Source organism: Selaginella moellendorffii, unplaced genomic scaffold, assembly GCF_000143415.4.
Source record: "Selaginella moellendorffii unplaced genomic scaffold, v1.0 SELMOscaffold_11, whole genome shotgun sequence".
NCBI lineage: Eukaryota > Viridiplantae > Streptophyta > Lycopodiopsida > Selaginellales > Selaginellaceae > Selaginella > Selaginella moellendorffii.
This window is the reverse complement of record NW_003314272.1, coordinates 711,685-729,471: the sequence shown is the minus strand read 5'-3', so window position 1 is coordinate 729,471 and position 17,787 is coordinate 711,685. Positions and strand designations below refer to the sequence as shown.

Here is a 17,787-nt window from a genome sequence, read left to right as displayed (position 1 = left end):
TTAAGACTTTTAGTAACACAAATCTATCGAACGTATGAGAAGCATATTCTACACAAGAATGTATCTTGGACTTTATTTTCAAAATTTGGAGCCCTAGAAATCGGTGATGGCGTTGCTAGCTGCGAGTAGCCCCATAACGCTGCGGACGCCATCTGTTCGATTTACCACTCCCAGGCACCATTTTGGCGGTCGGAGCTCCAGGAATCGCAGCTACATTGTCTCGGCTTCTCTGGGCTTCACCACTGATCCTCGAATCCAGTAAGAAAAGCGTCTCTCTTCTTCCTCTTCTTCTAAGATATGGTTTCCTGTAAGAAAAATAGGATTGAGAGAGTCGCCGATGGATTGCTCAAGGATGTAGCAGCTTTGCTGGTTTATCAGGAGGTTTTTAGAAGCCCCCCAGCCCAGGCATTTCTTAAGCTGCTGCTGGTTCTTCGCAGGAGAGACGGTACTTTGTTTTTTCTTGTGTCTTTGTGCTTCTGGTCTATAAGATTTGTTCTTTGTCCTCCTGTGATAGATGATATAAAAATTCTGGAAGCCTATGGAGAGTTCTTCCGCCTCATGGCAACCGGCAAGCACTCGAGGTAAGTCCAACTTTCGATATGAAAGGTTCATGAAATATAGAAATCTTGCAGCTGGCAGGATTTTCTTCTCGAAGGGATTCTAAAGGCGGATGGGAATCCTTTTGCTGAAGCAGCTGCAAGCAGTGGTGATTCCAGCAGCACTTATGGAGGACGAATCCCGGCATCACTCGAAGCAGCAGCAACCGCAGATCTCGAAAGCTTACAGCGGCTTAGCCTCAATGAATCCACGATGATAAGCTGGGTAAGTTTTCTTTCTTCTACTTGTTTCTTAAGCGTCTTAGTTTCTAGGTGGCAGAGCTCGTGTCGGAAACTAAGCCTCAATGGCGCAATGCTGCATCCTCCAGCCTTGATTCCCGCACTGTTCCAAAGGTAGACGAGAAGAAGACGAATAATATTGTTGGTTTCCTGGTCACAGACGAAGGTAAAAAGCATATCACATCTTGGCCGTGTTCTAGTTCATCGACCCGCTGTCTGACGTAGAAAAGGAAGCGTCCGTGGAGGACAAGATTTTGGTTTCGCCGTCTGAGGAGAAAACCATCAAAACAGAGAGCGATTTTGTCATTTCAGGTGTGACCATGTCTTTGCTTATATGACTCTCAAACTTTGAAACAGAACGGCAACAGTGGCAAAAGAAGATCAGCGGTTTATGGAACTGGTCGGAAGCTGTTCATCTGCTGAAGGATTACCACGCTGAGAATGGTTTTGGTCGCGTTGCACTGTCTCAAGGTTCTAAAGACCGGCTGATAAGTTGCCTGCGCAATCTGAAACTCTGTCCGTGTTGATGCAGTTCTAAAGTTGCGGGGAGGAAAGCTCGTGCCGGACTTTCGATACCTTAAGCCTCTAAGTGAACCGCATCTGACAGTATGGTCCAGGCAGCAAGCAGCCTTGCGTGAAAATATATACCGGCATGTTTCACAGGGCTCTGCTCGTCATGTATTTGTGGTAAGCTCACGGCCCTTTGATTGAAGATAGTGTCGGGAGAAAACTAATTAGAAACGAATGATTTTTTTTCGTGCAGCATGGTCCCTCCGGCTCTGGAAAATCGTGGCTCGTGAAAGCTACTTTGAGCAAGCTATCCGAGGATGCACGCTTTCGGGTGGTGCTACTTCCAAGCAGCGAGTTTAAACAGCTTGCAACTATACTGGAAGAGATGAGGAAGAACAGCCACATCCGGTTTGTTTTAGTGGTAGAGGATTTGTTTCTCCGGTCAGTCGAGGAGAGCTTTGTGCTGCTCAAGGCAGCTCTGGACGAGCATTTGCAGGTACTTCCCATTTCGTTTTTTTCTGGTCTATCTATCCTTACAGAAGTTTATCTTCTCACCACTTTTTTACAGGAGTGGCCGCGTAATGTTCTCCTCTGTGCTACGAGCTCTCGTTCCGACGCAAAGATTGGCGAAACGACTGTGAAGCTCGCTGATCTATTCGGCCTCACTGTGTGCCTAGCCAAACTAAACGAACAGCAATACCGGGACTGTGTGGAAGAACTCTTGGAGCAGAGTGGTGATGCTAACAACGCAGCGAAAAGAGATGAGGTTTTGAGACAAGCGATCAAGTTTGGAGAGCAAGAAGGTTTCACCGCTAGAAGTGCATCAAAATTGATAAATATTAATAATTAATATATTGTGAACCTTTTTATGAAAAAATATTTAGTCCAATACTTAATATTAGCACTTTGACCTTAAGACAGTAGTAAATTAAATTTATTCAACAAATCTATGTTAGAATGCTGGTCAGAGTCATCATGACATTTCTTAGTGGCAGTCAACATCCTCTCCGCACTAAGCGACACGAAGAAACGCATAACTTACTGTCTCTCAAATCCTGTCGCGACGCGGTTGGATCGATCTGGAAAGAGCCCCTCATTTCTCTAGTGCTGACTCGATCACGCACAGATCACGCGCTCTCTATATAAACCCCACACAAGATCCCTCACAAACCCACACTTCCATCTCCCACTCCACACTAGCAAAAGATAGCCAACAATGGCATTTGCAAAACTCTCTCTCGCTTTGATCTCCTCTCTGCTTCTTGTTCTAAGTTCTTTGGTTGCAGCAAACCATTGCGATTGCGGTGGAAAACGAGGAGGAAGAGCTCAAGGCGGCCACAGTCACAACACCACCTCTCCATCGCCGCCCACCATCGACATTGGAGCCCTCGTCTCGAGCGACCTGTTCGACCAGCTGCTGGACAACAAGAAGGCTGTCATGGGCTGCGCGGGATCCTCCTTCTACACGCACGCATCCTTCATGGCCGCCGCCAAGGCCTTCCCGGCATTTGGGTGCACGGGTTCCCCGGAGCAGCGCAAGACGGAGATCGCCGCCTTCTTTGCCCAGACGTCGGCTCAAACCGCCGGAGGTGAGAGACCGACTTTCCACTTTCATAGCCCGCCACCTTTTCATAACTAGAGTTTCTTTGTGTGTGACTTAGGTGGGCTTCCAGGAGGGTTGCTCTCTTCTGGATACTGCATGGTGGAATCACATGATAAAAACCGATATTGCCAGCAATCGGAAGCCTGGCCTTGCGCTCCTGGCAAGAGCTACCATGGCCGAGGACCATTGCAGCTCAAATGGTATAGAATATATTGTAAACCATATGATTCTCACTTGTGATCTATAGGAACTTCAACTATGGAGCCTGTGGACGTGCTGTTGGCTTCGATGGAATAAAAAACCCCGAGATAGTCGCAAAAGATCCCGAGGTGGCGTTCAAGACCGCTCTCTGGTTCTGGATGACCCCGCAAGGCAACGCGCCCTCTTGCCACGATGTGATCCTCGGCGTGTGGAAGCCAAGCAAAGTCGATATTAGTGCCGGGAGAACTACTGGGTGTTATGGAACAGTCACTAATATCATCAATGGACGCGAAGAATGTGGGCAGGGTCCTAATGCCCATGGCAAAGTTCGAGTTGGGTTTTACAAGCGTCTCGGAGTTCTCCTGGGGGTTGACACTGGACCAAATGTGGATTGCTACAACCAGAAGCCATGGAACTAAATTAGCTCGATCGCGAGAACTTGACAATAATGTAACTTTGTGACAATGGTGTGATTAATTATAATGAATGATAATATAGTGTTTGTATAGTGATTGCTATTGACTAGCTCTATATTGAAGACATCCAAGAATGGAGCAAATTTTTGTTGTTTGTGTTGGGGCAATGCTGAATTGATGGGCTTGGCGACGCTCCTCAAGGCCTTGTCGTGAATGCTGCAAAAAAACATCTTGCTGAAGGGGGAGAGGTCGGTGGTGACATTGAAAGCCAAGCTGTGGAAACCAACCATTTGGGGGTTCTGTGCTGCAAGGATCACTGGAGAGGTGCAGAACATTCTCCTCCACCACTGGTCCTCTCCAGCTCAAAGTGGATCACCTTCCACAGCTTGGCTCTCAATGTCATCACTGACCCCTCCCCATTCAGCAAGATCATTCCTTGTGGCATTCGTGACCCGTCGCCAAGCTCGTCGATTCATCGTCGCCCAACACAGACATGCTCGCTCACATCCACAAGAATTTGCTCCAGGCATTCTCGGACGTCTTCAACACAGAGCTAGTCCACCCGAGACAATAGCAATCTCTGCACAAGCACTATATTATCATTCCATTGCCACAAAGTTACACTATTGTCAAGTTCCCGCGATTGAGCTAACTTAGTTCCAAGGCTCCTGGTTGTAGCAATCCACATTTGGTCCAGTGTCAACCCCCAGGAGAAGTCCGAGAACGCTTGTAAAACGCCATGGGCATTAGGACCCTGCCCAAATTCTTCCCGTCCATTGATGGTATTATTGACTGTTCCATAACACCCAGTAGTTCTCCCGGCACTAATATCGACTTTGCTTCCGAGGATCACATCGCGGGGTCATCCAGAACCAGAGAGCGGTGCGACCATTTCTGGATTTTTTTATTTCATCAAAACCAAGAGCATGTCCACAGGCTCCATAGTTGAAGCTCCTGTAGATCGCAAGCATTAGATCACATGGGTTACAATATATTTCTATACCATGTAAGCAGCAATGGTCCTTGGCCATGGTGGGAGCGCAACGCAAGGCTGCCGATTCCTTGCAATACCGACTTTTATCCTGTTCCACCAAGCAGACTGCAGCCCTCCTAGCAGCCCACCTGGATCACACACAAAGAAACTCAAGTAAAGGTGGCGGGCTATGAAAGTGAAAAGTTGGTCTCACCTGTTTGAGCCGATTTCTGGGCAAATAGGGCGGCGATCTGTCTTGCGCTGTTCGGGGGAACGTGCACCCAAATGCCGGTGCAGGGAAGGCCTTGGCAGCGGCCATGAAGGATGCGTGCGTGTAGAAGGAGGATCCATGCCAGCCTTCTTCTTGTCCAACATGGTGAGCGGCGCCGATTGGTGATTGTGATCACCTGGAGCTCCTCCTCCTCCTTTTCGTCCTTTTCCACCGCAATTGCAAGGAGCATGGAACTGACAATGGATCATGGCAGCAGAGAGCAGAATGAGCAGGCAGTTTGCTGCAACCAACGAACTTAGAACATGAAGAGGAGAGACGATCAAAACTAGAGAGATTTTTGGAAATGCCATCGTTGGTTTTCTTTTGCTAGTTGGAAGTGCTGGGTTTTTTTAAGGGATCTATAGAGAACGCGTCATCTGTGCGTGATCGATCAGCACTAGAGAAAAGAGGGATTCGTTCCAGGAGAGACAGTAAGGTATGCTTTTCTTCGTGTCACATAGTGTGGAGACCACCACTAAGAAGTACCATGATCTGAAGGAGGTTTACTTTTGTATCTTTAGTATTAGCTTGCCAAAATTTTATTTGCAGTGTGATCCAGCCCATAGATTGAGGGCTTTCTCCAGCTCGCATGCCTTGACTGGCCTCTTGTTGCTCATCTTGCTACTCAAAACAGTCCAATGATAACCAATGGAATTTTAGCATTCTAATCAGAACTTATAATACAATCACGTTCAAGCCAAACTATTCCCAACAAGCATCGATGCACACGTGGATCATAGCTCAAAAGTCCCAACTTTCACTCCACACAGATCATCTGCGACCTGGAGTGGAAGAGATTAAAAGTCAAGAGGGATCCCTGGAGTCTAGAGGTCATGTGTGCACATTCCCTGCAGTCACATTTGTGATATTCTGGCACAAATAATTTTAAAAACTTGCAATTGGTAACCAGAAAGTCAATCTAGACAATAGAATACTCCTATTGGGGATTCGGGTGAAGAAATCAATGAAAAGAGCACGCTAGAGAAAGAAATGACAAGAAACCTTGATCAATAGCTACACTAAACATGACGAACCACTCCAAATGCCCTGACTGGGGAACAGGACTAGCTCAATGAGGGGAGGAGCACGTACAAACAGTATTCTCACCAGGTATTCTCCATAGTGCCAGTTCTCAAGCTTGAGCGAACAGAATCCTCCTGTATCTCTCACTGTTGTAAATGTGTGATAGATGCACAGGTTGTGGCTAGCTCGTTTTGCTGCCTGAAACACCACAAAAAAACAATGTTCGACAATAAAATGATCAATGCACTCACTTTTCTACAAGGAGCTCCTTGAAATGGTTGTTCAGCTTCTTGTCAGACTTCGCATTCCCTGATCAAGGGACGGAGTTTATGACCTTCTAAGAAATCAGAAGAAGCTTAACCTCTGTAGTACTTTCTTTTGTTTTTGGCAATGTTCAGGTTATGGATTGCTTTCGTATGTTAGCTTCATTTGCCAGCTGACTCCTTCCACGGCCATATACCATACTATGAGAAGTGTGAAAAGCTGGATGGGAATGATGGCATGCTGGTCACCCAGCGGGTCATGCAGGATGGAAAATGAGTTTGATGTTTCTTGGGGCAAGGGGTGGCTTGTCCGGAGTCGCCTTCTCCTGCTCTGCGGCCCTGGGATCCGGTGTGGAGCCTTGAGTGATGCAAGGTTAGTTTCAGATTAAATTCGGCACTACAAGGAGACTTTACATCAAGAAGCGCAACCTAGGTAAGAGGTTTCGACAAAAGGTGGATTTTCCTGTTCATTGCTGTCTGTACATCACGTTTCACATGCTTTTGCTCCGCCAGCAATGTTATGCGCTGGGTGACCAGCTGGGCATGGATCTGGGCGTTAGACGCTCCCCAATCCCAGGTCCCTCTATTGTCTAGATTGTTGGTGACGACTTTCTGGTTACCGATTGCAAATATTTGTGTCATGACCTCTAGACTTCTTGATCTCTCGCAGAGGATAGGTTTAATGACGCAGGAGCTTCTCAAAGTGCTTTGGCATGGCGTATCGGCAAACACTTTTGCTGTTGGAGGTGAGATCGATGTGCAGCGTTATCCTATTCCACGGACTGTGGCAGTAGAGGGCATCACCGGTGGCGCCATCCAGCTCCCACTCTCACCCGAGGATCTTGCTAAGCTCAAGCATGTCTCACAGCCGGCACCTTTTCGCATTGGCAAGCGGACTCGTTTCGACACCAGCGTCCGCGTCTGGCAACTCCTCCAAGATCTCCTTCCCCGACAATCCAGAGTTTAAGACCGTCCACGACGTAGCGTCCGCCGCTCTCTCGAACATGGGAGTGGACGCCAGAGCCGTGGAGCTTGGCGTGAAACTCTACAAGATGTAAGGTGGGCATTTCAAGGGACACGGAAAAGGAAGATGGGATGTTTGCGACCATGGTCATCCAGCTCCCCACCCAAATGGGCCATGGGGGTGGAGCTCTCACAGTCCAGCACTTGGGCTGCTCCAAGGCTTTGAACTTCCAATCCACTAGTAGCTACTTCTACACCACCTTTTTCTGTGACTGCAAGCACAAGCTTGACGAGGTGACGAGAGGACCGAGATTGTGCTTGGTGTTTATCTTGGTGAGAAAGAACACCAGGTTCTTGGGCGTGCGTTCTTCATATCGTCACTGCCCCGCGTTCAGTCTTTGATGCAAGAATGGGCAAGCTGCAGCGAGGGTGTTAGAGCAAAGATGGTGATCCCGGTCTGCCACAAGTACTTGAGCAAGAGCTTGCGCTTTGCTGGGCTCAAGGGAGACGATCGCATGGTGGCTGCTCTTCTCCGGGGGTGTGATTTCCGGGACCTCCATCTCTGCATGCTCACCAAGCTTGTACAGGATCATGATAAAGTTGATGATGATGATGTTGGTAATGATGATCCAAGAATCACTTCCTGAAATTTAGAAGATAGCCGATCAACGACGTACTGAGATTCGTTGGTGGTAACAGTCTAGAGCCATTTGACAAGTTACATGACGAGGAAAACTTTGACAAGCAAGGGTACCTGGGGAACAAAGGTGGAACAGAGTACTATCACGTCGCAGTGCTGGTGGCCTGGCCCAAGAGTAAACGCTGTGATGCGATTCTCTCGAGTTGCTCGAGTCCCGTCCACAGCACAATTGTGGCTGGGCTCTTGAAAGACGCTGCCACTGCTGAGGATGCAAGGGAAGACTCGAGGTGGCACTAGAGAAGTGGAAGCCGGCCATAGGCAAGGTTTTGGACTTGTGCCTCGGGAACCTACAGTCTTACTCCATGTTTGATCAGGGAATTGAGAATTTGCTGGGCAACCTCAAGTCCGCGGGGTGTGAGCATGGAGCGATGGAGCTGGCCAGAAAGCTCATGCAATATGTCAAGAAATGTCCTGCCAAACTTTTAGAGAAGCTGTTAGTCGACACTCCAGCGTGCAAGGCCGAGGCTTTGGAGATCGTCTCCGAGGCCCCGCTTGAGTGCGTTGCACTGGCAGTGCATTGCAGCCATGAGTACCGCAAGACCGTGGAAGCTCGAGTGGACAAGCTAACATCAACGGATTTGGAAGCGGAGAAACTCAAGCTAAAACTTTCATCGAGGCACATGGGGCGTGCAACCATTTTCGATGTTTACAGACGGTTCCTGGCCAGTGTTGTGAAGCTGATCTCCAAGCTTGCGGCGTATGGCTCGCTAGACATTGCCGTGCAGCTCGCAAGCAAGGTGGAGAATCAGCTGCTGGTGGACGTGGAAGAGGAACTCAAAGTGTATTACAAATGCAACTACAGTCTAGTGCTAGTACTGCCGTTTCTGGTTTCATGGCGAAAATTGTCGACGAATACAGCAAAGTCTTTAGTCTGGGAGGAGAGGAAGAATAAATTTAGACTGGTGAGGACATTGACACTGATGAGGAGCGCAGCCAGTTTGCTAGGCATGAAAGAGCGGGGGGCAGTGACAGCCTTGCTTGCTGGGCTGTGTGCTTCTCACTTGCATGGGAATGCTCCTCGTCAAGGCTCACTAATTTACGATATTTATCCCACTGCGAACTTTGATTCTGCGAAAGAGCACTTTGATTCCGCGGAAGAGCTTGCTCAGGATGAGTACAATAGGGTGGCAAGCGTCCGCCATTGCAGTGTGATTCCCATGGCCAGGGATTTCGTGGAGAATGTGTTCTGGTTTGGGGATGAAGAGCTCATTGGCAGAGTGATTGGATTGCTCATGGACCAGAGACACCTAAGTTGGAAGCTATTAAGTTCTTTTTCTCCGAGCATTGTTCCCCTGGCTATGGATTCCAGTGCTGCTGCAAGGAACGCTTTGAGGAAGGTGGTGGAGGCGAGGATGGAACACCTGCGTTCTGGGCTCGAGTATGGAGGGGAGAGGATCAAGTCGAATCCTTTCAACTTTCAAGAGGGCGAGGATTGGAGGTGTGCTGCTCTACCAAGTGCTGGAAAATCCACGGAGGCTCCGTGCTCTGTACGATGTCCGGGTGGGGGAATTCATAGATCATGCTGCTGCGGAGGTCGAGAATTTGGAGCTCGTTTTGAACAAGTTAGACACAATGTATATGAATTGATCCTGATTGGATATATAGAGAGAAGCGATTACCAGTTGCCTTAAGTCCGGCCACGGTCGTCAGTCTTCTTCAATGGAACCATCCAATTCATAAATGCTGCTCGTTGTATGGCAATCTTAAGCAGCCTAGCGGACATTCACGGTGGGAATCGCTGGCCACGGAATCCTCAAAGCTTTGGCATCTTACCACGCAATGCCCACGGTGGTTCGATCTATGTGGTCGTCGGCGATTACTCTTCCGTGGATTGCTTTCGCCAGATCCAGGAGCCAGGCATTCGCAGCAGCACGATCATACACCGCCTGCTATCGGCCGCGATGATCCCACACTTCCCGCTGGTGGCAGAAAAACGTTAGCTGGTGAAGATCCATCCCAAGCCCCTTCAAGATCCATCCGCTGGAATGCCATCGCCTGCATGGATTGTCCAGTACATGCCGTGATGAGAATTGTCAATATTGGTATTCGCGATTGGAGAAGGCCGGTTTTCTGTGTCATATATTTTATATATATTACATGTTTTAATTCCTGTTTATGGAAGTCTATTCCAAATATGAACATTGTATCCCAAGAAGGGCATATTTTAGACTATCAAGTATCAAATAAACTAAAAACTTTTCCAGAAACTAGGGTGGCTGGATCACACTGCACTCCAGCTGATGTTAAAGTTTGGCTGGTCACTCACAAGTTTTCATAGCACAATGTAGAAATAGTAAATTGGATGCACTCCTTCAGTCTCTCTAATCTTGGCACTTCGTTGTGGTGGTCAACATCCTCTCCACACAATGTGACACGAAGAAAACCATACCTTACTGTCTGTCGCGACCTGGACAGAGCCCCTCTTTGCTCTAGTGCTGACTCGATCACGCACAGATCATGCGCTCTCTATATAAACCCACACAAGATCCCTCACAAACCCACACTTCCATCTCCCACTCCACACTAGCAAAAGATAGCCAACAATGGCATTTGCAAAACTCTCTCTCGCTTTGATCTTCTCTCTGCTTCTTGTTCTAAGTTCTTTGGTTGCAGCAAACCATTGCAATTGCAGTGGAAAACGAGGAGGAAGAGCTCAAGATGCTCACAGTCACAACACCACCTCTCTATTGCCACCGCTCATCGACATTGGAGCCCTCATCCCGAGCGACCTGTTCGACCAGCTGCTGGACAAGAAGAAGGCTGGCATCGGCTGCGCGGGATCCTCCTTCTATACGCACGCATCCTTCATGGCCGCCGCCAAGGCCTTCCCGGCATTTGGGTGCACGGGTTCCCCGGAGCAGCGTAAGATGGAGATTGCCGCCTTCTTTGCCCAGACGTCGGCTCAAACAGCCGGATCAGGTGAGCGACCAACTTTTCACGTTCATAGCCCGCCACCTTTACGTAACTTGAGTTTCTTTGTGTGCGATCCAGGTGGGTTGCTAGGAGGGCTGCTCTCTGGTCCATTCTGCTTGGTGGAATCACAAGATAAAAGCCGGTATTGCAAGAAATCGGCAGCCTGGCGTTGCGCTTCCGGCAAGAGCTACCATGGCCGAGGACCATTGCAGCTTAAATGGTATAACAATATATCATAAACCATGTGATCCAATGCTTGTGATCTACAGGAACTTCAACTATGGAGCCTGTGGACGTGCTCTTGGTTTCGATGGAATCAAACACCCAGAGATGGTCGCTAAAGATCCCGAGGTGGCATTCAAGACCGCTCTCTGGTTCTGGATGACCCCGCAAGGCAACACGCCCTCTTGCCACGATGTGATCCTCGGCGTGTGGAAGCCAAGAAAAGTCGATATTAGTGCCGGGAGAACTACTGGGTGTTATGGAACAGTCACTAATATCATCAATGGACGCGAAGAATGTGGGCAGGGTCCTAATGCCCATGGCAAAGTTCGAGTTGGGTTTTACAAGCGTCTCGGAGTTCTCCTGGGGGTTGACACTGGACCACATGTGGATTGCTACAACCAGGAGCCATGGAACTAAGCTAGCTCGATCCCGAGAACTTGACAATAATGTATAGCTTGTGACAATGGTGTGATTAATTATAGTGAATGATAATCGTGTTTGTATAGTAATTGCTGTTGTCTTGGGTGGACCAGCTCTGTGTTGAAGACGTCGGAGAATGCCTGGAGCAAATGCCTGTGGACGTGGTTGAGCATCGCTGTGTTGGACGACGCTGGATCGACGAGCTTGGCGACGCTCCCCACGGCTTTGTCGCGAATGCCGCAAGGAACGATCTTGCTGAAGGGGGAGAGGTCGGTGGTGACGTTGAGCGCCAGGCCGTGGAAGGTGATCCACTTTGAGACACGGACTCCGATCGCCGCGAGTTTCTCCTCTCCTGGTGGAAGACGTAAAGGAAAAGAATGAAAACTTGGAGAAAGGTTGCGTTATACCAATCCAGACGCCTGTGAAGCCATCGACGCGAGAAGCTCTGAGAGAGTACGCCGACCAGAGCGCCCGTATGACCACTTCTTCCAGAGCTCGGAGGTACCAGTGGAGATCGAGCTTGTAGTTCCTCAAGTTTAGAATGGGGTACATGACAAGCTGCAAAGGAGAAAGAAGAGGGTTTATCTTCGACGAGCTCTTTTCGAAGGACGATCGCTCGTACCTGGCCTGGTCCATGGTAAGTTACCTCTCCACCTCTCTCAGTAACGTGAAGCTCGTGAGGAGGATCGTCCGTGGCAAAGTTGAGGAACTTGGAAGAGCTCCCAGTCCCCATTGTGTAGACGGGAGTGTGTTGGAGCAAGATCACGGTGTCGAGCGCTGGGCTGCCTTGATCTTGGCTGAGAGCTTTCGCATAATCGGCCACGATGCTTTTCTGCCACCTCCAAGCATCTGTGTAAGGGACGAGCTGGTCATAAAGATCATAGCACTGGCACCTAAAATGAAAGGAATTTCACAAAAGAGCTTCCCTTTAAAAAAATCACTTCACCTCCGGCGTTCCTTCATAAGCGGTGAACGTTCTTCCGCGGATTGCGCAAGAACTCCAGGCTTGGTTTTGATCGAGGCATAGCTAACACTGTTGCTGCAAGAAAGAGAGGTAATCTTGTGTGATAATCAAGGCTTGATCCTTACCTCGCCTTGACGATCGGAAGCGGCAAGATTGCTGGCGAAAGAGCGCTGGCCTCCATCGCCGATGGATCGATTGCCGCCTCGCCTCTTGGAAATTCCAGCGGCAGCTGGATCAAACAAAAATGTGGCCTAGCAAAATAAAAACCCTAGCTAATGCCCGCGGGGGGCATATCACAATGGCGTCTTCGTTGGGCGCCCAAGCGCATGCCCATGGCTATGGCCAGGCGCAAGCTCACGGCTATGGCGATGCCCGCAGCGCCAGATTCTTCAGGAATGCAGGTGATTTGTCTCCATCCTCTTGCCGATTTAGAGCAGCCATGGCCACGGCAAGCGCGTCGATATTGGCATCGCCGGCCATTCCAAGATCCAAGCCGGCAGCATCGCAAATCTCTAGGCTCCAAACGCAGCTGCGAAAGAAGGAGATCAGCGCCGTGGAGATCGTCACGGAGTATCTGGATCGATTGCGGGAGAAGGAGCCGGATGTGAAGAGCTTCCTCCATATTTCCAGCAGCGCATTGGATGAGGCGGCGGAGATTGACGGCAGGCTAGCCAGAGGCGATGATCCTGGGCCTCTTGCAGGTATTCCCATCGCAATCAAGGATAATCTGTGCACGCAAGGCATGCCTTCTACTGGAGGCTCCCGGATTTTGGATGGATACAGGCCTCCATACGATGCCACGGCAGTGAAAAGGCTCAAAGAATCCGGGGCAGTGCTCATAGGAAAGACGAACCTCGACGAGTTTGGCATGGGGAGCTCCACCGAAAGCTCGGCTTACCAAGTAAGTTGTTCGTCATAGTTTGCAACAAGTTTTCTTATGTTCTCATTCACAGGTAACTTCCAATCCTTGGGACTTGTCTCGCGTTCCTGGAGGATCGTCAGGAGGATCAGCAGCCGCGGTGGCGGCGGGACAGTGTGCTTGCGCTCTGGGAAGTGATACTGGAGGTAGCATAAGGCAGCCAGCGTCTTTTTGCGGGGTTGTTGGATTAAAACCAACTTATGGTCGGGTTTCTCGCTTCGGTTTGATGGCCTATGCTTCCTCGCTCGACGTGGTTGGATGCCTTGGCACCTCAGTTGACGATGTTTCGTTACTTCTGAATGCTATAGCAGGTCACGATCCGGCTGATGCTACTTCCAGCTCCAAGGTGAGTCTTGTGCTGTGATTCCTGTTGGAACTAACGGGTTTACAGTTGTGCAGGTAGTTCCGAACTACTTGAAAGCATTAGTGCCAGCCAAAGAACTTCCGGGAAACCCTTTGGCGGGGATGAAGTTTGGGATCATAAAAGAGACAATAGGTGAAGGCGTCGAGCCCGCGGTAGCTCAAGTGGTGAAAAACGCTGTTGTTCATCTTGAGAAGCTTGGTGCTGTGGTTCAAGAGGTAACGAGCTATGTGTCCTGCGGCTAATCTCTGTGTATTACTGCCAGGTTTCTTTGCCTACCTTCTCCCTTGGTTTACCTGCATATTACGTACTGGCAGCTTCAGAAGCATCATCCAATCTATCACGTTATGACGGTATAAGGTACCAAATTTACAAGTTATTTAATCTCCTGGTTAACGATATTTGTCTTGTAGATATGGCCCTCGAGTTGTTGCAGACGAGCTTAATGCAATGTATGGTGCTTCTCGTGGACAAGGATTTGGGGCAGAGGCAAGTTAGACTTGTTACTATGAAAACTTTTCCTGACTGTTTTCCGGATTTCATCAGGTGAAAAGACGCATTTTGATGGGAACCTATGCGTTGTCAGCTGGCTATTATGATGCATTTTATAAACGCGCACAACAGGTAAGTATCGTAGATCCTGCCCTTTTTTATTCATTGTCAATTGTTATGCCAGGTGCGAACTTTGATTCAACAAGACTTCAAGAAAGCTTTGGAGGATGGTCACATACTTTTATCACCCGTGGCTCCTAGCCCAGCTTTCAAAATCGGTTAGACACTTGCTGGGGTTTTGGTGTTGGTCTTTTGTCATCTCATTGTCTTGGCATGGCAGGAGAGAAAGTACTGGACCCCTTGTCGATGTATCTGGGAGATCTTATGACGGTGATGCTACGTCCTGCAGTTCCATGACTTTTGAGTTTTAAATTCTTTCTGTGCACAGGTTAATGTGAACATGGCTGGCCTACCTGCATTGTCGTTGCCCTGCGGTCTGATCGAGGACGAGGGCTCTAAGCTTCCAGTGGGATTGCAACTGATTGGCAACGCGTTCGAGGAGGTCAGTGCTACATGACAATGATATTACATATGCATGTCACATAAACATATCTGTAGGAGGAGTTGCTGCGGGTAGGACACATTTTTGAGCAGACCGTTCCGACATGGTGATTGTGTTAGCTAACGCAGCGCTGAACAGACATAGGTGACAGTGTGAGTTGAAAGTTCCGCTCTTGCTTAAAATATCGATGCTGTAGCTTGCTTGGTTTTAACGTCTTTGGTGCTTCCAGGCTACGAAAGATCAACATCTATACTATAGGGCTGCTATAGAAGCCCTCCGAGTGGGAGTATGCATAATTTTGCTACGTGCTGGTGGAGCACGAATCATATTTGTCAGTGTTTATGCTTGGGGTCTGTGGCACAAAGAGCAAGAAAGTCAGCCGGCGGCATCGAAAAACAGGTATTTTTTCTACTCGGTGAGTTTGGGGTTTGGTAGGGTGCTCTGGAATCTGGGTATGGCCGTGTCCGATCGGCAAGGGAGTTCTACTTTTAGGCACCCACATTAAGCAGCCATAGAAAAGGGAAAAAACAAAGGAAAAAAAAAAAAGAGAAAAAATGGTGAAGTTGATTCAAGGGGAACCAGGGGAGTCGGAAGAAGGCTATGGAAATGCGTTGTCGCAGCGCCTGGAGAAGGTTCAGTTCAAGACGCTAAAGCCACTGCTGTGGAAGTCACTGACGCAGGAACCGTTCCTCTCCGACCTCTCGCAGATGGGTCTTTCCTGCTTCTTCCAGTCCAAGTTTGTCCGGGGGGACGAGGCGCTGTGCCGAGAGTTTCTATGCAGCTACAAGAAGCATGGATCAGGGTATGTGAGGCAGGAAGTTGTCCAGACGGGCCCGAAGATCGTCCAGGTGGTTCTCAAGCTCCCTCATGGCGGGAAGGCAGTCAAGGAGGTTCCCAAGCTCACCTCTGAAGAGCTCTACAGCATGTACAACGGGCCAACCGTCAAGGTGAAGCACAACGGCTTTAGCGTCAAGGCGCTGTCCGATCCCCACTTCAAGGAGTTTGTGAGCTTCATGGTGGACAGGATGAGCTGCAAGGTGAACTGCACGTACGTGAGTGCGGAGATTTTGTACGCGGCCAAGTATGTCTGGGAGACCAAGGCCGTGCTAGACTGGGCCGGGTATATGAGTCACAGGATCCAAGCTCAGTGTGAGAAAGTCCGGGGAACGTCCCAGAGCGCGTTCGAGTACACACAGTATCTCACTCAGATCATACACTATCAGCTGGGAATGGCGAGGGACGACGAGTTGCTCGTAGATACCGGATTGGGAATGGAGTCGCCTCCCGTCGTCCATGCTCTGAAAGTCCAACGCCCAAAGGATCAAGCGATGGGATTGGAGCTAGCTACCTCTGGTCGTGAGGGGGATGGAAGCACCGTCCAGCAGCAGCACTCTGGAGTAAATGGTGGAGAGAAACGGCCGAGGAAACAGCACGAAGCAAAAGGTGCCGCTAAGAAGCAAAAGAGTAATGCTCGTGAAGGGCCCGAGTATGCTCTAAACCTGCTAGAGAAAGTGACTGACTGGATTAGAAGTAATGGCTCCGAGCAACAAAACCGTGGGACTGAGCAGCAGGCTGAGAAGAGAGTTACTCAGCTGGAATCGGAGCTAGATGAGATCAAGCGTCGCTGCGAAGCCGAGCACCAGCAACAGGTGCAATGGGAGGTGCAGCTTAATCTCGTCCAGCAGGAAAAGAGTGTGTTGCAGGACCAAGTGCAAGCTCTGGTCGCTCAGCAGGCAGCTTTGAGGCAGCGGCTGGAGGTGTCCGAAAGGGAGAGGCTCCAGCTCCAGGCCTACTTGTCTCGGGCTATAAACGGGAAGAAAGACGATAGCTTCTTCAGGGATCAGCCGAAATAGAGCTCCCTTGAAGCATCGGGAGTTTGCGTGTGCCACCAGACCTGGCTTCCGGTAAGTCTAGCTGGTTAACTAGCTTTTTCTTTTGCGTCTCTCATACATACCTTGCATTGCGCAGACTATGGTTGCTGCTCCACGTAAAAAGGAAGTTCGTCCAAGCATTTCTAGCCCATGCAGGAACACTGATCACGATTTCGAGGTAATGTAGCGTTTGCTTTCGTTAAGGAGCACGTTACAGCTTTGACAATCTTCTCTTGGAACGCAGAGGATGGGGAGTTCTCGTGTACCAGACCTGGCTTCCGGTAAGTATAGCTGGCTATCTAGTTTTGTCTCTCATACATACCTTGGATTGCGCAGACGGTTGCGTTCTATGTTGCTGCTCCACGTAAAAAAGAATTGCGTGGAGGAACACTGGTCTAACAACGTGAATGAATCCTTTCGAGGTAAAGTAGCGTCTGCTTTGTTACAACTTTGACAGCCTTCCCTTGGAATGCAGAGAACTTCGCAGTTAAAACATCTACGACTGGAACCGAGAGGTATGTCTCTTCTTTTACAACGAAACGCAGGACCTCTTGAGACGAAGGCAAATCGAAGAAGAAGAAGGGGCCTTTGGTTGATAAACCCAAGTTTTCTCTATAGGGTTCTTGGAGGCATGACATCGCCCCCGAATCTGGCAAAGTTTCTCAAGCCGTATGTGCTCAAGGTGCAGCTCTTCAGCCGGCACATGACCGCTCATGTGATCCACCGCATCACCACGCGCACGGTGGCAATGTGCGACTCGAGAGAGGCCCAGCTGCGGGAAGAGATGGCCCAGCTCGAGTCCGTGGCCCGGGCCGCCAGGGTGGGCGAGCTTCTAGCGTCCAGGCTCAAGCTCAAGGAGGTGAAAGAGGTGGTTTTCCAGATGGAGGAGGAGATGAGAAAGGTGGAGGAGGCTAACAAGCAGCGGATGCTCAGGGCCTTTTCGAGCAAGCTCGTCGAGGGCGGTGTAGATTTCGTGTAGAGGTTCTAGAGGTGGACGGGCGATGCGAGAGGGGGACAAGGGAGATTTCTTGCTCAGCAAAATCTTCTATGGAGATGGGAAAGGAGAGAAGGTTTTTTTTTTTTGTTTTCTCGGCCCTCGTCGCGTTTTGGGTCTCCTCGATGCGTTTTGGGTCTCCTCGATCGATCGCTGCCTGCATTTTGAGAAATTGGAAGAGAGGAAGAAGAGAAAAGAGAGAGAAGTTCCACCACTGTAAAATAATAACTCCTTGCATTGCATGAAGATCAAAGCTTTCGGTCGTTTGCTTTTATGGCTGCTCTACTCTCCTTTGTTTCCCATGGAA

General features: G+C 49.4%; 5 protein-coding genes across 6 annotated transcripts; 4 read left to right on the top strand and 1 right to left on the bottom strand.

Annotated features, from left to right (window-relative positions):
• The first annotated feature begins 100 nt into the window (after positions 1-100).
• On the top strand, positions 101-2,242 carry LOC9651650. Its single transcript, XM_024673808.1, has 10 exons — positions 101-258; positions 321-445; positions 515-581; positions 633-822; positions 870-1,002; positions 1,062-1,148; positions 1,194-1,307; positions 1,369-1,523; positions 1,600-1,842; positions 1,915-2,242. Exons 1-10 carry the CDS (start codon positions 107-109, stop codon positions 2,194-2,196), a joined length of 1,548 nt encoding a protein of 515 aa, XP_024529576.1. The 5' UTR covers positions 101-106; the 3' UTR covers positions 2,197-2,242.
• Positions 2,243-2,530: 288 nt separating this feature from the next.
• LOC9650805 (endochitinase) lies at positions 2,531-3,658 on the top strand. The gene is made up of 3 exons (XM_002968924.2): positions 2,531-2,935; positions 3,008-3,149; positions 3,197-3,658. Exons 1-3 carry the CDS (start codon positions 2,563-2,565, stop codon positions 3,567-3,569), a joined length of 888 nt encoding a protein of 295 aa, XP_002968970.1. The 5' UTR covers positions 2,531-2,562; the 3' UTR covers positions 3,570-3,658.
• Positions 3,659-11,348: 7,690 nt separating this feature from the next.
• On the bottom strand, positions 11,349-12,515 carry LOC9651647 (plastidial lipoyltransferase 2). The gene is made up of 5 exons (XM_002968647.2): positions 12,407-12,515; positions 12,264-12,356; positions 11,940-12,210; positions 11,725-11,875; positions 11,349-11,669 (listed from the first exon to the last, which is right to left on the bottom strand). Exons 1-5 carry the CDS (start codon positions 12,460-12,462, stop codon positions 11,374-11,376), a joined length of 867 nt encoding a protein of 288 aa, XP_002968693.2. The 5' UTR covers positions 12,463-12,515; the 3' UTR covers positions 11,349-11,373.
• LOC9650803 (glutamyl-tRNA(Gln) amidotransferase subunit A, chloroplastic/mitochondrial) lies at positions 12,512-14,961 on the top strand. Of its 2 annotated transcripts, XM_024673709.1 has the most exons (11): positions 12,512-13,182; positions 13,235-13,546; positions 13,600-13,779; positions 13,827-13,921; positions 13,975-14,050; positions 14,108-14,185; positions 14,238-14,331; positions 14,394-14,443; positions 14,502-14,615; positions 14,672-14,767; positions 14,845-14,961. In XM_024673709.1, exons 1-10 carry the CDS (start codon positions 12,526-12,528, stop codon positions 14,723-14,725), a joined length of 1,710 nt encoding a protein of 569 aa, XP_024529477.1. In that variant the 5' UTR covers positions 12,512-12,525; the 3' UTR covers positions 14,726-14,767; positions 14,845-14,961. The 2 variants fall into 2 exon arrangements, with proteins under 2 accessions (XP_024529477.1, XP_024529476.1); XM_024673708.1 differs by lacking the exon at positions 14,845-14,961 and having other exon boundaries at positions 12,570-13,182; positions 14,672-14,826.
• Positions 14,962-15,145: 184 nt separating this feature from the next.
• Positions 15,146-16,900, top strand: LOC112345941. Its single transcript, XM_024673710.1, has 4 exons — positions 15,146-16,519; positions 16,584-16,664; positions 16,731-16,767; positions 16,823-16,900. Exon 1 carries the CDS (start codon positions 15,170-15,172, stop codon positions 16,466-16,468), a length of 1,299 nt encoding a protein of 432 aa, XP_024529478.1. The 5' UTR covers positions 15,146-15,169; the 3' UTR covers positions 16,469-16,519; positions 16,584-16,664; positions 16,731-16,767; positions 16,823-16,900.
• Positions 16,901-17,787: the final 887 nt, after the last annotated feature.

What these genes read in the sequence shown, in the direction of transcription:
- LOC112345941 (XM_024673710.1), top strand. Translation starts at nt 15,170, where the DNA reads ATGGTGAAGTTGATTCAAGGGGAACCAGGGGAGTCGGAAGAAGGCTAT.
- LOC9651647 (XM_002968647.2), bottom strand. Translation starts at nt 12,462, where the DNA reads ATGGAGGCCAGCGCTCTTTCGCCAGCAATCTTGCCGCTTCCGATCGTC. An exon ending in CTTCCGATCGTCAAGGCGAG is followed by an intron (nt 12,357 to 12,406) that starts GTAAGGATCAAG and finishes TCTTTCTTGCAG; the next exon opens with CAACAGTGTTAGCTATGCCT. An exon ending in CTTACCATGGACCAGGCCAG is followed by an intron (nt 11,876 to 11,939) that starts GTACGAGCGATC and finishes TCTCCTTTGCAG; the next exon opens with CTTGTCATGTACCCCATTCT.
- LOC9651650 (XM_024673808.1), top strand. Translation starts at nt 107, where the DNA reads ATGGCGTTGCTAGCTGCGAGTAGCCCCATAACGCTGCGGACGCCATCT. An exon ending in AATCCACGATGATAAGCTGG is followed by an intron (nt 823 to 869) that starts GTAAGTTTTCTT and finishes CTTAGTTTCTAG; the next exon opens with GTGGCAGAGCTCGTGTCGGA. An exon ending in TTTCCTGGTCACAGACGAAG is followed by an intron (nt 1,003 to 1,061) that starts GTAAAAAGCATA and finishes TGTCTGACGTAG; the next exon opens with AAAAGGAAGCGTCCGTGGAG.
- LOC9650803 (XM_024673709.1), top strand. Translation starts at nt 12,526, where the DNA reads ATGTGGCCTAGCAAAATAAAAACCCTAGCTAATGCCCGCGGGGGGCAT. An exon ending in TTTATAAACGCGCACAACAG is followed by an intron (nt 14,186 to 14,237) that starts GTAAGTATCGTA and finishes TTGTTATGCCAG; the next exon opens with GTGCGAACTTTGATTCAACA. An exon ending in TAGCCCAGCTTTCAAAATCG is followed by an intron (nt 14,332 to 14,393) that starts GTTAGACACTTG and finishes TTGGCATGGCAG; the next exon opens with GAGAGAAAGTACTGGACCCC.
- LOC9650805 (XM_002968924.2), top strand. Translation starts at nt 2,563, where the DNA reads ATGGCATTTGCAAAACTCTCTCTCGCTTTGATCTCCTCTCTGCTTCTT. An exon ending in GTCGGCTCAAACCGCCGGAG is followed by an intron (nt 2,936 to 3,007) that starts GTGAGAGACCGA and finishes TGTGTGACTTAG; the next exon opens with GTGGGCTTCCAGGAGGGTTG. An exon ending in GGACCATTGCAGCTCAAATG is followed by an intron (nt 3,150 to 3,196) that starts GTATAGAATATA and finishes TGTGATCTATAG; the next exon opens with GAACTTCAACTATGGAGCCT.